The sequence below is a fragment of the Saccopteryx bilineata genome, chromosome 2, assembly GCF_036850765.1.
Source record: "Saccopteryx bilineata isolate mSacBil1 chromosome 2, mSacBil1_pri_phased_curated, whole genome shotgun sequence".
NCBI classification, from domain to species: Eukaryota; Metazoa; Chordata; class Mammalia; order Chiroptera; family Emballonuridae; genus Saccopteryx; species Saccopteryx bilineata.
In genome coordinates this window covers 352,800,112-352,813,082 of record NC_089491.1, presented here as the reverse complement: position 1 = coordinate 352,813,082, position 12,971 = coordinate 352,800,112, and the positions used below count along the sequence as shown (strand labels likewise).

The window sequence follows — 12,971 nt, the reverse complement described above, 5'->3', positions numbered from 1 at the left end:
ATTTGCCTACTCCCTCCATGGAAATGGAAAAAAGATCTCAAAGATAAAATAACAGCATAAAATTGAGAGTCCTTCTCCTATATCAGAAGAATAACAAGGATCAACTCAATTCAGCTGGGCCATAAAAACCTCAAGACATCTTCCTTATTTTCCCCAACTTAGCACAGAACTACTGAGTCTGAGGCATCAAAGACTGAGGGGAATTATGGGAATCATTACAAATTCTTTCTCAATATTTTTACAAAACAATCCCAAATTCTAGCCTGACATGTCTAGAATTTGATATGAGGGTGCACTTAGTCCTGAAGATAGAAATTTGGATTTTTAATTCCAAAATCTAAATTTATTCACAAATTTAGTAGTAATATGGAGAAATGTGGCCTAATCAGTGAAAATATTTTCAAGACTCTTGTACCATATTTCCCCATGAATAAGATGCTCCCAAGTATAAGACACACCTTAATTTTGGGGCCCAAAACTTAAAAAAATGTATTACCTAAAGTTATTGAACTCAAGTTTTATTCAACATAAAATTCATACAACTCCTCATTACTGTCAAAACTCCCATCCATTAGCTTGTCCTCATCTGTGTCTGATGATGAATCACTGTCTTCATATATTGCTTTGATCTCAGTTCCATCTATGGCATTTGAAATATGCCACAACCACTGTATAAGACACACCCAGTTTTTAGAGCCCAAATTTTTCGGGAAAGGGTGCGTCTTATACACAAGGAAATACGGTAAATAAACATTTCATTCAAAACTTATTCCTATGAATGGAAGCCTGACAGGCAATATCCTACTATCAAGTATGCTCTGACAAAGTTTACTCCTTTAAGCACTGACCCTGACTGACTGACCACGTGTTGGCACAGTAGATAGAGTTGACCTAGGATGCTGAGGACCCAAGTTTGAAACTCCAGGTTCACCGGCATTAGCATGGGCTCATCTGACTTGAGCGTGGGCTCATCAGCTTGAGCATGGGATCAAAGACATCACCCCATGGTCACTGCCTTGAAGCCTATGGTCGCTGGCTTGAGCCCAAGGTCATTGGCTTAAAATTCATGGTTGCTGGCTTGAGCAAGGGGTCAATGGCTCAGCTGAAGTCCCTGGTCAAGGTACGTATGAGAAAGCAATTAATGAACAACTAAGGTGCCACAATTATGAACTAATGCTCCTCTCACTTCCTGTCTCTCTCACTTAAAAAAAAAAAAAGAACTGACTACGACTAACCTCATGGGAAACAAGTCATACTTACCACTGCCAGCAGTTTCTGAGGCTTCAGATGCAGTAGAAATATTGTCTGAAAATTTCTCTTCCGTGGTGTTCACATCACTGAAGCTGCCCCCTTTGATTCTATCTTCACTCTGCTCTACAGAATGTACTGCTGTTCCAAATGAAAATTTTCCTCCATTCAGAACAGATGGCTCAATCACAACAGGGCTGGCATCCTAAAAACCATGTCAAACAGTAGGAAGCAAAATTTAATAATCTGACAACTATGCAGCCTTCAAACATGAATCCCAAAATTATTTATGGTAATCTTGTGGTTGGCTAGTCATTTAAATATTTAAATATTATAATGTATACCTAAATTTAAATGTCTTAAAAGGGAAGAGTATGTATAAATAAAATTGTGGTAGGCAGTTAGAGACATGAGCAGAGTAAGAATAGGCCAGGCACAGGTCACCAGGGCAGAAAGCCCCACGTGCCCAGCAATGGAAAAACTGAGGAAAGAAGGATCTTGCCCACAGGGTAACCTTTCTCTTCTGCTAGCATATTGCTGATCATAGATTTAGAACCCCTGATTTTATATCACTGGCCATGTGATTTGGATCCTCCCAACCTCTTCTCCCCTGGCATATTGCTAGTCATGTGGGTTATACCCCTTTAGAGGGGAAACAAACACAGGGGCCAGAGAACAGTCCTTAAATATTAAATCCCAGAACAATGAATGAGGTTCTGAGTTGCATCAAATACATGTAGACTTCAGTTTTGCAGGCCAAGAAAAGCAGCAAAACCAGACAGGGGATCTCCAATTAGTGGAGACCATGACCCTAAAAGGACATACCTGGAAAGCTGATGCATAGTCTACTGAGATTTTCCCCTGGGATCTCCCCTAAAATCTCCATCCTCAAAAGCCCTTAGGAAGGAGGATCCAGCAGCACACTCTTACCCTTCCCACCTTCCAGGAGCACACAGTCCCCACCCCCCTCCATCATCCCCAGGTGCGTTTTCTTTGCCTCTTTCTTCTAAGCTCTAAGGGACCCTATGAGATGTGCAACCAGGTGAGTAGTGGGCAGCAGCATCTCATCTGGGCCAATCCCCTGAAACTGTCTCCCCAGGGCCCCTTTTCTTTGCCTTCTCAGTCTCTTCTGAGTGTATTCCTGTAATTCTTGCTTTACTTGCTGCACTGTATCTTGACTGAATTCTTTCCTTCAAGACGACAGAATTGAGGTCTTGTCATTTCGCTGGTAACAAAATTGGTAATGGTAGACTGGGAACAGACTGCAAAGGGCTCTGTGCTGTATAAAGTAATGTAGACTTTGTTGTTACATTCTGTTGATGGGCTCTAACACTTGGCAACCCTATGAATAAGTGATGTTCACAATCAGTGAATATCAGCCCTATACAGTTCCTGCAGATTCATAGCTATAGCTTTTTTCTTTTTTTGGGGGGAGGGGCATAGCTATAGCTTTTTTTATGGAGTCAATCCATCTTATACTAGGTCTAACTATTTTCCTGCTGCCAGACTTTATTCCATTTTAATATTGGAAATCATAAGAGGCTTTTTGTATATTATATTTATTCTTTTTATTATGACAGTACATCATCATTGTAGAAAATATAGAAAAAAATGAAGACTATTATCACAAGTACTCAGTCCCACCATTTAGCATTAACTATAGTTGACATTTTGATGTTTCCTTTAACTAAAAATATATGTGTATAAAAAATAAGTAGCATGGAAGATATGGTTAGAATTAAGGGCAGGATGCTGACTTACCAGCTATGTGACCTTTCACATTAAGTCAATTTTTAAGCTTATTTTCTTCATGGGTAAAATTAGGATAATACTATACTCTACCTTCGAGTTATTGACACGTAAAGTGCCTGGAATTTAAGAAATATGAACTATCATTTTGGTTAAGTAGATACCATATTTAATTTAAAATTTTTTCTTATTGATTTTTAAGAGAGGAAAGAGAGAGAAAGAAGTGGCAGAGGAGCGGGAAGCATCAATTACTAGTTGCTTCTTGTATGTGCCTTGACTGGGCAAGGCCAGGGTTTTGAACTAGTGACCTCAGAATTCCATCCAGGTCAATGCTTCATCCACTGATGTCACCACAGGTCCAGCCAAGTAGATATTATATTTTAAACACAGCACATTGTTTCTTTTTCTTTCACTTAACATATATTGACAAGATTTTTCAATGAAATGATTTTAAACAGGGCCCAACTTGGGCCCTGGCCGATGGGCTTAGCTGTAGAGCGTCGGTCAGGTACACAGGAGAAGCGCCCATCTGCTTCTCCACCCTTCCCCCTCTCCTTTCTGTCTCTCTCTTCCCCTCCTGCAGCCAAAGCTCCATGGGAGCAAAGTTGGCCCAGGCGCTGAGGATGGCTCCACCTCAGGCGCAAAAATGGCTCCAGTTGCAGAGGAACAACGCCCCAGATGGGCAGAGCATCGCCCCCTGGTGGCCATGTTGGGTGGATCCGGGTGGGGTGCATGAGGTAATCTACTGCCCCCACTTCTCACTTTCGAAAAATACAAAAAAAAATAAAGAAAAAAAAACCAGGGCCTGGCTTTTCTTAAAGCAAGAGATTTGTCAAAGTTGCTAAGTATGTTGGAAAGGTAAATTTAAATAAGTTATTATTACTACTCCTGCCGCTGCTACAACTACTTCTTCTATTACTGTGTTATTACCTCTAACTTTATACAGGGTGTTTTCTCCTTTTTAGGCATGGGTCTGTATCAATATATTATTAACTCACAGAATCTTGACAACAAGCCTATTGAAAAAGGTATTATTGTTAATCCTGTTGTTCATATGAGGAAACTGAGGTAAAGATACAGCAAGCAGCAAGACTACAATTCCAACATAGAAAGTACAAGCTCACTATTATCCTGTGTTGGTTTCTCATAATATTAGCTAATACTTATTGAGTATGTAGTATGTACCAGACATTGTTTTAAAACACATAACTAGCATCAACTCCTTTATTTTCATAACAGCCTATGTTACTGTTATTACTCTCAATTTACAGATATGGAAAAATAAGTCCCAGAATGTCACTTTATAAAAATGTTATTTGCATTTAAAAGGAATTGCCTATTTAGTAAAGAACACTTCTCTATTTGGTAAAGAATAATTCTCTTCAAAGAAGAAGGCTATGGCCCTGGCCGGTTGGCTCAGCGGTAGAGCGTCGGCCTAGCGTGCGGAGGACCCGGGTTCGATTCCCGGCCAGGGCACACAGGAGAAGCGCCCATTTGCTTCTCCACCCCTCCGCCGCGCTTTCCTCTCTGTCTCTCTCTTCCCCTCCCGCAGCCAAGGCTCCATTGGAGCAAAGATGGCCCGGGCGCTGGGGATGGCTCTGTGGCCTCCGCCCCAGGCGCTAGAGTGGCTCTGGTTGCAACATGGCGACGCCCAGGATGGGCAGAGCATCGCCCCCTGGTGGGCAGAGCGTCGCCCCATGGTGGGCGTGCCGGGTGGATCCCGGTCGGGCGCATGCGGGAGTCTGTCTGACTGTCTCTCCCTGTTTCCAGCTTCAGAAATATAAAAAAAAAAAAAAAAAAAAAAAAAAAAAAAAAAGGCTATTATTCCATTTACTTTTTTTTTAATTTATTGTGTTTACATAAGATTCTAGTGTTGTCGCCTGACCAGGCGGTGGCGCAGTGGATAGAGCATCGGATTGGGATGCAGACGACCCGGGTTCAAGACCCGGAGGTCGCCAGCTTCAGTGCGGGCTCATCTGATTTGAGGAAAAGCCCACAAGCCTGAACCCAAGGTCGCTGGCTCCAGCATGGGGTTACTCAGTCTGCTGAAGGCCCGCGGTCAAGGCACATATGAGAAAGCAATCAATGAACAACTAAGGTGTTGCAACGCGCAATGAAAAACTGATGATTGATGCTTCTCATCTCTCTCCGTTCCTGTCTGTCTGTCCCTGTCTATCCCTCTCTCTGACTCACTCTCCATCTCTGTAAAAAATTAAAAAATTAAAAAAAAAAAAAAAAAAAGATTCTAGTGTTGTCCCGAATGCATCCCCCTCCTCCATATTACCCTCAATATCTCCCTTACCCTGTTCCCAACATCTCCCTCCCTCCTTCCCTTCAGGTTTATCCCATCCTATCATCCCCTTTCCCTCTGTCCTCTTTTCCACTGATACCTCTGATCCCTCCTCTGTCTCAATTCCGTTCTTCAGTTCTCTTTGTTTCTTGGATTCCTAAAATGAGTGAGGTCATATGATATTTTTCTTTCTCTGCCTGGCTTACTTCACTTAACATAATAATTTCCAGGTCCATCCATGTTGTTGTAAAAGTTAATATTTCCTTCTTTTTCACGGCCCCTTAGTATTCCATTGTATATATGTACCACTGTTTTTAATCCACTCATTCTCTGAGGGACACTTGGGCTGTTTCCAGATCTCTGCTACTGTGAACAATGCTGCCATAAACATGGGGATGCATTTCTCTTTTTGAAACAGTGCTATAGTGTTCTTGGGTTATAGTCCTAAAAGTGGGATGGCTGAGTCAAAAGGCTGTTCCATTTTTAAGTTTTTGAGGAATCTCCATACTGTTTTCCACAGTGGCAGCACCAGTCTGCATTCCCACCAGCAGTACAGGAGGGTTCCCTTTTCTCCACATCCTCGCCAGCACCTATTGTGTGTTGTTTTGTTAATGAGCGCCATTCTGACTGGTGTGAGGTGGTATCTCACTGTGGTTTTAATTTGCATTTCTCTAATGATTAGTGATGTTGAACATTTTTTCATTTGTCTATTGGCCATCCATAAGTCCTCTTTGGAGAAGTGTCTTCATTTATTTGCACAATTTTTTATTGGATTGTTTGCCTTCCTGGTGTTGTCTTACAAGTTCTTTATAAATTTTGGTTATTAACCCCTTATCAGACATATTGTCAATTGTGTGGTTTGTCTTTTTATTCTGTTCATACTGTCTTTAGCTGTACAAAAGCTTTTTAGTTTGATATAGTCTTATTTCTTTCTTTTTTTTTTTTTTTTTTTTTTACAGAGACAGAGAGAGAGTCACAGAGAGGGATAGACAGGGACAGACAGACAGAAATGGAGAGATGAGAAGCATCAATCATTAGTTTTACGTTGCACATTGAGACACCTTAGCTGTTCATTGATTGCTTTCTCATACGTGCCTTGACCGTGGGCCTTCAACAGACCGAGTAACCCCTTGTTCGAGCCAGCGACCTTGGGTCCAAGCTGGTGAACTTTTGCTCAAACCAGATGAGCCTACGCTCAAGATGGCGACCTCGGAGTCTTGAAACTGGGTTCTCGGCATGCCAGTCCATTGCTCTATCCACTGTGCCACCACCTGGTCAGGCTGCTTATTGTCTTTTATTTCATTTGCCCGTGGAAATAAATCAGTAAATATATTGCTGCGAAAGATGTTGGTAAGCTTACTTCCTATCTTTTCTTCTAAGATGCTAATGGTTTCACAACTTACATTTAAGTATTTTATCCATTTTGAGTTTATTTTTGTGAATGATGTAAGTTGATAGTCTAGTTTCATTTTTTGCAGGTAGCTCTCCAATTTTCCAAACACCATTTCTTTAAGAGACTATCTTTACTCCATTGTAGGCTCTTACCTCCTTTGTCAAATATCACTTCTCCATAAAGGTGTGGGTTTATTTCTGGGTACTCTATTCTGTTCCATTGATCTATATGCCTGTTCTTATGCCAGGACCAAGGTGTTTTGAGTACAATGGCCTTGTAGTATAACTTGATATCGGGAAGTGTGATACCTCCCACTTTATTCTTCTTTTTTAAGATTGCTGAGGCTATTCGAGTTTTTTTTGGTTCCATATAATTTTTGGAATATGTGTTCTATATCTTTGAAGTATGTCATTGGTATTTTAATTGGCATTGCATTGAGTTTATAAATTGCTTTGGATAATATAGACATTTTAATAATGTTTATTCTTCCTAACCATGAACACAGTATATACTTCCACTTGTTTGTATGTTCCTTGATTTCTTTTATCAATGGTTTATAGTTTTCCTGGTACAAGTCTTTAATGTCCTTGGTTAAATTTACTCCTAGGTACTTTATTTTTTGTTGTTGTTGCAATAGTAAAGGGGATTGTTTCCTTAATTTCTCTTTCTGATGGTTCATTGTTGGCGTATAAAAATGCCTCTGACTTCTGAGTATTAATTTTATATCCTGACACCTTGCTGAATTAATTTATCAGGTCTAGTAGTTTTTTGACTGAGACTTTAGGGTTTTCTATATACTGTATTATATCATCTGCAAATAATGATAGTTTTACTTCTTCTTTTCCAATTTCGATGCCTTTTATTTCTTCTTCTTGTCTGACTGCTGTGGCTACGACTTCCAGTACTATGTTGAATAAGGGTGGTGAAAGGGGACACCCCTGCCCTGTTCCTGATCATAAGGGAATTGTTTTTCCTTTTTGCCCATTGAGTATGATGTTGGCTGTGGGTTTGTCATAGATGGCCTTTATTATGTTGAGGTATGTTCCCTGTATTCCCATTTTGCTGAGAGTTTTGATCATAAATGGGTCCTGGATTTTATCAAATGCTTTTCCTGCATCTATTAAAATTATCATGTGGTTTTCCTCCTTTTTGTTTATGTGATGAATCATGTTGATTGATTTATGAATATTGCACCATTCTTGCCACCCCAGAATAAATCCCACTTGATCAAGATGTGTATATGATTTTTTTTCATGTATTGCTGGATCCAGTTTGCTAATATTTTGTTGAGGATTTTAGCATCTAAATTCATCAAGGATATTGGCCTATAATTTTCTTTCTTTGTGTTCTCTCTGCCTAGTTTTGAAATCAGACTTATGCTCGCCTCATGAAAGGAGCTTGGAAGTCTTCCTTCCTCTTGAATTTTTTGAAATAGCTTGAGAAGAATAGGAGTTAGTTCTTCTTTAAATATTTGATAGAATTCACCTGTGAAGCCATCTGGCCCAGGGCTTTTGTTTGTTGGGAGGTTTTTGGTAACTGTTTCGATCTCATTTGTTGTAATCGGTCTGTTTAGATTTTCTGATTCTTCCAGATTGATTTCGGAAAGATTATATGTTTCAAGAAATTTGTCCATTTCACCTCGGTTGTCTAATTTTTTGGCATACAGTTCTTCAGAGTATTTTCTTAAAATATTTTGTATTTCTGTTGTGTCAGTTGTTATTTCTCCACTCTCATTTCTAATTGTATTTATTTGAGTCCTCTCTCTTTCTCCTTCTTGCTGAGTCTGGTTAAATGTTCATCTATCTTCGTTAGCATTTCAAAGAACCAGCTCTTGGTTTCATTGATCCTTTGTATTGTTTCTTTAGTCTCTATGTCATTTATTTCAGCTCTGATATTTATTTTTTGCTTCCTTCTACTACTATTATTTCCTTCCTTCTACTTCCTACCTTCAGTTGTTCGTTTTCTAGTTCTTTTAGATACAGGGTTGTTTATTTGAGCCTTTTCTAGCTTCTTAAGGTATGCCTATAGTGCTATAAACTTCCCTCTCAGTACTGCTTTTGCTGTGTCCCATTAATTTTGAGTTGTTGTATGCTCATTATCATTCATTTCTAGGAATTTTTTAATTTCTTCTTTGATCTCATTATTAACCCATTCGTTATTTAATAACATTCCATTAGTTTCCATGTGTTTGGGTATTTTTCAGTTTTTCTGTTATGGTTGATTTTTAGTTTCATGACATTGTGATCAGAGAAAGTGCATGATATGATTTCAACCTTCTTAAATTTGTTGACACCACTTTTGTGCCCTAATATGTGGTCTATCCTAGAGAATGTACCATGAGCACTTGAAAAGAATGTATATTCTGCTGCTTTAGGGTGAAAGGTTGGTTCTGAAGATACCTATTAAATTAAGTTGATCTAGTGTGTCCTTTAAGCCTGCTGTTTCTTTGTTAATTTTCTTTCCTCTCACATTTATCTAGTGATGTTAGTGGGATATTGAAATCCCCTACTATTATAGTATTGCTGTTGATCTCGCCCTTTATATCCAACAAAGTCTGCTTTACATGATATATTTAGGTGCTCCTATATTAGGTGAGTAGATATTAATAATGCTTATATCTTCCTGTTGCGTTACTCCCTTTAACATTATGTAGTGACCTCCTTTATCTCTTACTACAGCTTTGTTTTAAAGTCCATTTTGTCTGATACAAGTATTGCTACCCAAGCTTTTTTTTTTTTTCATTTCCATTTGCATGAAATATTTTTTCCATCCTTTTACCTTCAGTCTATGTGAATCTTTTGTTTTGAGGTGTCTCTTGTAGACAGCATATGTATGGGTATTGTTTTCTTATCCACACAGCTACCCTATGTCTTTTGACTGGATCATTTAATCCATTTACATTTAAGGTTATTATTGATATATAGTTGTTTATTGCCAATTTATTCTTTAAAGCTGTATTCCTCTTTTGCTGTATTCTTTTCTCCCTTTGATATGTTTACAAAAGGCCCCTTAACATTTCTTGCAGCATTGGTTTGGTTGTAATAAATTCCTTGAGTTTTTTATTTTTGTCTGGGAAATTTTTTATTTCTTCTTCAATTTTAAACAATATCCTTGCTGGATAAAGAAGTCTTGGTTGTAGGCTCTTTTCTGCATTACTTTGAATATGTCTTGCCATCCCCTTCTGGCCTCAAGTGTTTCTGTTGAGAAGTCGATTTCATCCTTATGGAGGGTCCTTTGTAGGTGATAGCCTTTTTTTCTCTAGCAGTTAGGGAAGTTTCCAGCTATGATTTCATTGAACAAGGTCTCTATCTCTTGTTCGTTCTCTTCTTCTTCAGGAACCCCTATCATGGGGATGTTGTTTCTCTTTAGGTTGTCACAGAGCTCTCTTAAGAGTTTCCTCAGATTTTTCCAGCCTCTTTTCTTTTTGCTGCTCTGCTTCCATGTTTTCGTTTATCTTGTCTACTAAATCGCTGATTCAATCCTCTGCTTCATCCAGCCTGCTTTTAATTGCTTCTAGTGTAGTTTTCATTTCTGATATTGTATTTGTCATTTATGACTGGTTCTTATTATTTCAATGTCTTTTTTGATGCTTATTATCTCTTTATTTATGTGTATATTGTGTCCATCCATTGCTGTTCTAAGATCTTTCAGCATTCTAATAATCATTATTTTAAACTCTGCATCTGGTAGTTTGCTTATTTCTAGCTCACTCAGTTCATTTTATGGAGGTTTCTCTTGTTGGTTCATTTGGATTACACTTCTCTGTCTTCCCATTTTGTGTATACCCTCCTCATTTGGGTGTGTTGTTTGTAGAGCTGGCTAAGTTGAGGGTTGGTGTTGTCTGCCTCCAATTTCCAGTTGTGTTATTTCTAGGTCTTCTTGGGTTGGAATCAGCTGTTGTTTGTAATCTGCTGTCAGATTTGGCTTTACTAGTAGAGCCTGTTTGACATCTCTCACACTTTCTCCTTCTTATTAAATAACTTGCATAAGTTTCTGCTATCTTTCCCTCCATATAAACTGATACTAGACAATACAGAATGCCAGAGTGAGGAAAGGAATAGGACACTTAAGTGCAGATATCCCCTTCTACATCTCTCCCTTACCACCCTCCACTAATTCTTTTAATGCACAGAAAGGTTATGGCAGGGAAGAACAAACTGAGCTCATGTTCTCAGCAGTGCACTTCTGTTTTATAAGAAATATGCTGTTTAGAGAAAGACCTCTGTCATGTTCCTACAGGAAGCAAAAAATAATACTTCAAACACAAAGCTAGTTTATTCTTTGAGTGTGTAACCAGTAAGACATTAATTACATTCATTCTAAGGCCAAATTAAGAATATAAAGACTAAGAGCACTTCAAAATAGAGCTTGACACATTACCTAATGCAATGTTTTTTTCTATCTACAATTACCATCATTCTCTATCTACAGGTCTTTGAAGCCGTTTCCCTAATTTCACTCCTTCAGTAACACTTAAGGTCTACCCTTTCCAGTTAACGTATTTTATTTATGAAAAGAAATACTAAATTCTGCAAAAGGGAATAAAGAACCAGGAAAGATACTGAGGTAAGTAATGTGAATAATCTACAAATATTCTGATAAACAATGACAGAAAAAAACATATAGGAAAAATATGAACAAAATTATAAGACTTCTGGTTAATAATCATTTGGCAACAGATGATGAGTTGATATATCAATTAGCTCTCCAAAAGTGGAGGATTAATTTCTGGAATTACTTTATCAGTTTTCTAATTCTAAAAATAATCCCTTCTATGTTTTCAATAAGACTAGAATACTCGCTAATGAGAATTTCTTCTTTAACTCTTTATTTGGAACAATGGCAGGTTACCATTTAGAAATTGGATTTTAATATTAATTCCAAAATTAACTTAAAAAATTATTTACTGATTTAAAAGAGAGACAGAAATACTGATTTGTTCCTGTATGTGCCCTGACCAGGGAAAGAATCCACTACCTCTGCATTTCAGGACAATATTCTAACTAACAGAGCTATCCAGCCAGGGCCAAAATTAAGTTTCTTGAAAACCCTTTCTTACCAAAGGGTTTTCAACTTTTCAGTGAAATAATGAAGGATAATTTAAACAATGTGGTTAAGATGCCACTGGATTTAAATTCTATCCTTAGATTTGGTCCCAAGACTTCCACTCTGAGCAAAAAATTCAGGTAACCTTTAATCTCATACTTAGGTTCCTCACAATAACATGGATATAATACCCCCTTCTTCACATGGATTGTGAGGATTATATAAGATATGTAAGATGGATATACATTCACCGCATACCCAATATTACCCTCCTCACCAAGTTGTTGTAGGGAGAAAACTAACGTGGAAGCATAAGCAGAGTCTGGTACATAGCATGTATCATATGGGTAATCATTTCTTTCCCTTTCAAATCTTTATCTAAGTTAGAGCATTTAATTACTAGACAGTAGTTACTCAAATTCTGGAGAGCTGAAAACTCTATGAAAAATGTAGATAAATAGAAATCTTACTCACATATTTGACGTAGTCTTTCCACTGCTGCCACCACTGCATGGAGATGATAAACCAATTGTGTCCAGGTTGCAGACCATACCTGCTTTCCCGTTCTAACCATCCTCTGTACACACAAAAGAAATTCAGTACATCAAACGGTGCATGAAACAAATGACTGCACAACACAAATTATCATTAGAAATTTTTATAAGGAAAAACATGCTATAATTTCAATTCGTGAAACACTGATAAGCCAATTTCAGGGAATCATAACACCACTATCAAGCCTTATACTAATGTTTTTAAAACAGCTTTATTGAGGAATATTTTACATAACATACAATTTACCGAATTAAGTGTACAACTCAATGATTTTGATAAATTTACAGACATGTAAACCGTCACCATAATCCAATTTTAGAGTATTTCAATTACCCCAAAAAGATACTCTGTGCTTATTTTTAGTCAGTCTGTGCTACCACCCTTAGACCCAAAAACACCTGGCCTATTTTCTATCTCTTACAAGTTTCCCTTTTGTGAACATTTCATATAAGTGTAATTATTAACACAAGGTCTTTTACATCTGGCCTCTTTTATTTAGCATAATTTTTTAAGGTTCATCTAAGTTATAGCAGTAATCATAAGTTTGTATTTTTTTATTACTGAATTGTACTCCAAAGACACATATATACCACATTTTATTTAGCCACATAACACCTGATAATTTGAAACTGGCCAAATGTTTTTGCAAAATGGGTATACCATTTACCATTCCCATTAGTAATGTCTGAG

General features: G+C 37.9%; 1 protein-coding gene across 4 annotated transcripts in view; it reads right to left on the bottom strand.

Moving 5' to 3' along the window:
- USP32 (ubiquitin specific peptidase 32) overlaps nucleotides 1-12,971 on the bottom strand; it is a 174,487-nt gene that overhangs the window by 59,296 nt on the left and 102,220 nt on the right. For all 4 annotated transcript variants that reach the window (XM_066262748.1, XM_066262749.1, XM_066262750.1 and 1 more), the window contains exons 12-13: nucleotides 12,201-12,303; nucleotides 1,261-1,453 (exon numbers count right to left, since the gene is read on the bottom strand). In XM_066262748.1, coding sequence (XP_066118845.1) covers nucleotides 1,261-1,453; nucleotides 12,201-12,303 — 296 coding nt within the window. The remainder of the gene's footprint in view (nucleotides 1-1,260; nucleotides 1,454-12,200; nucleotides 12,304-12,971) is intronic.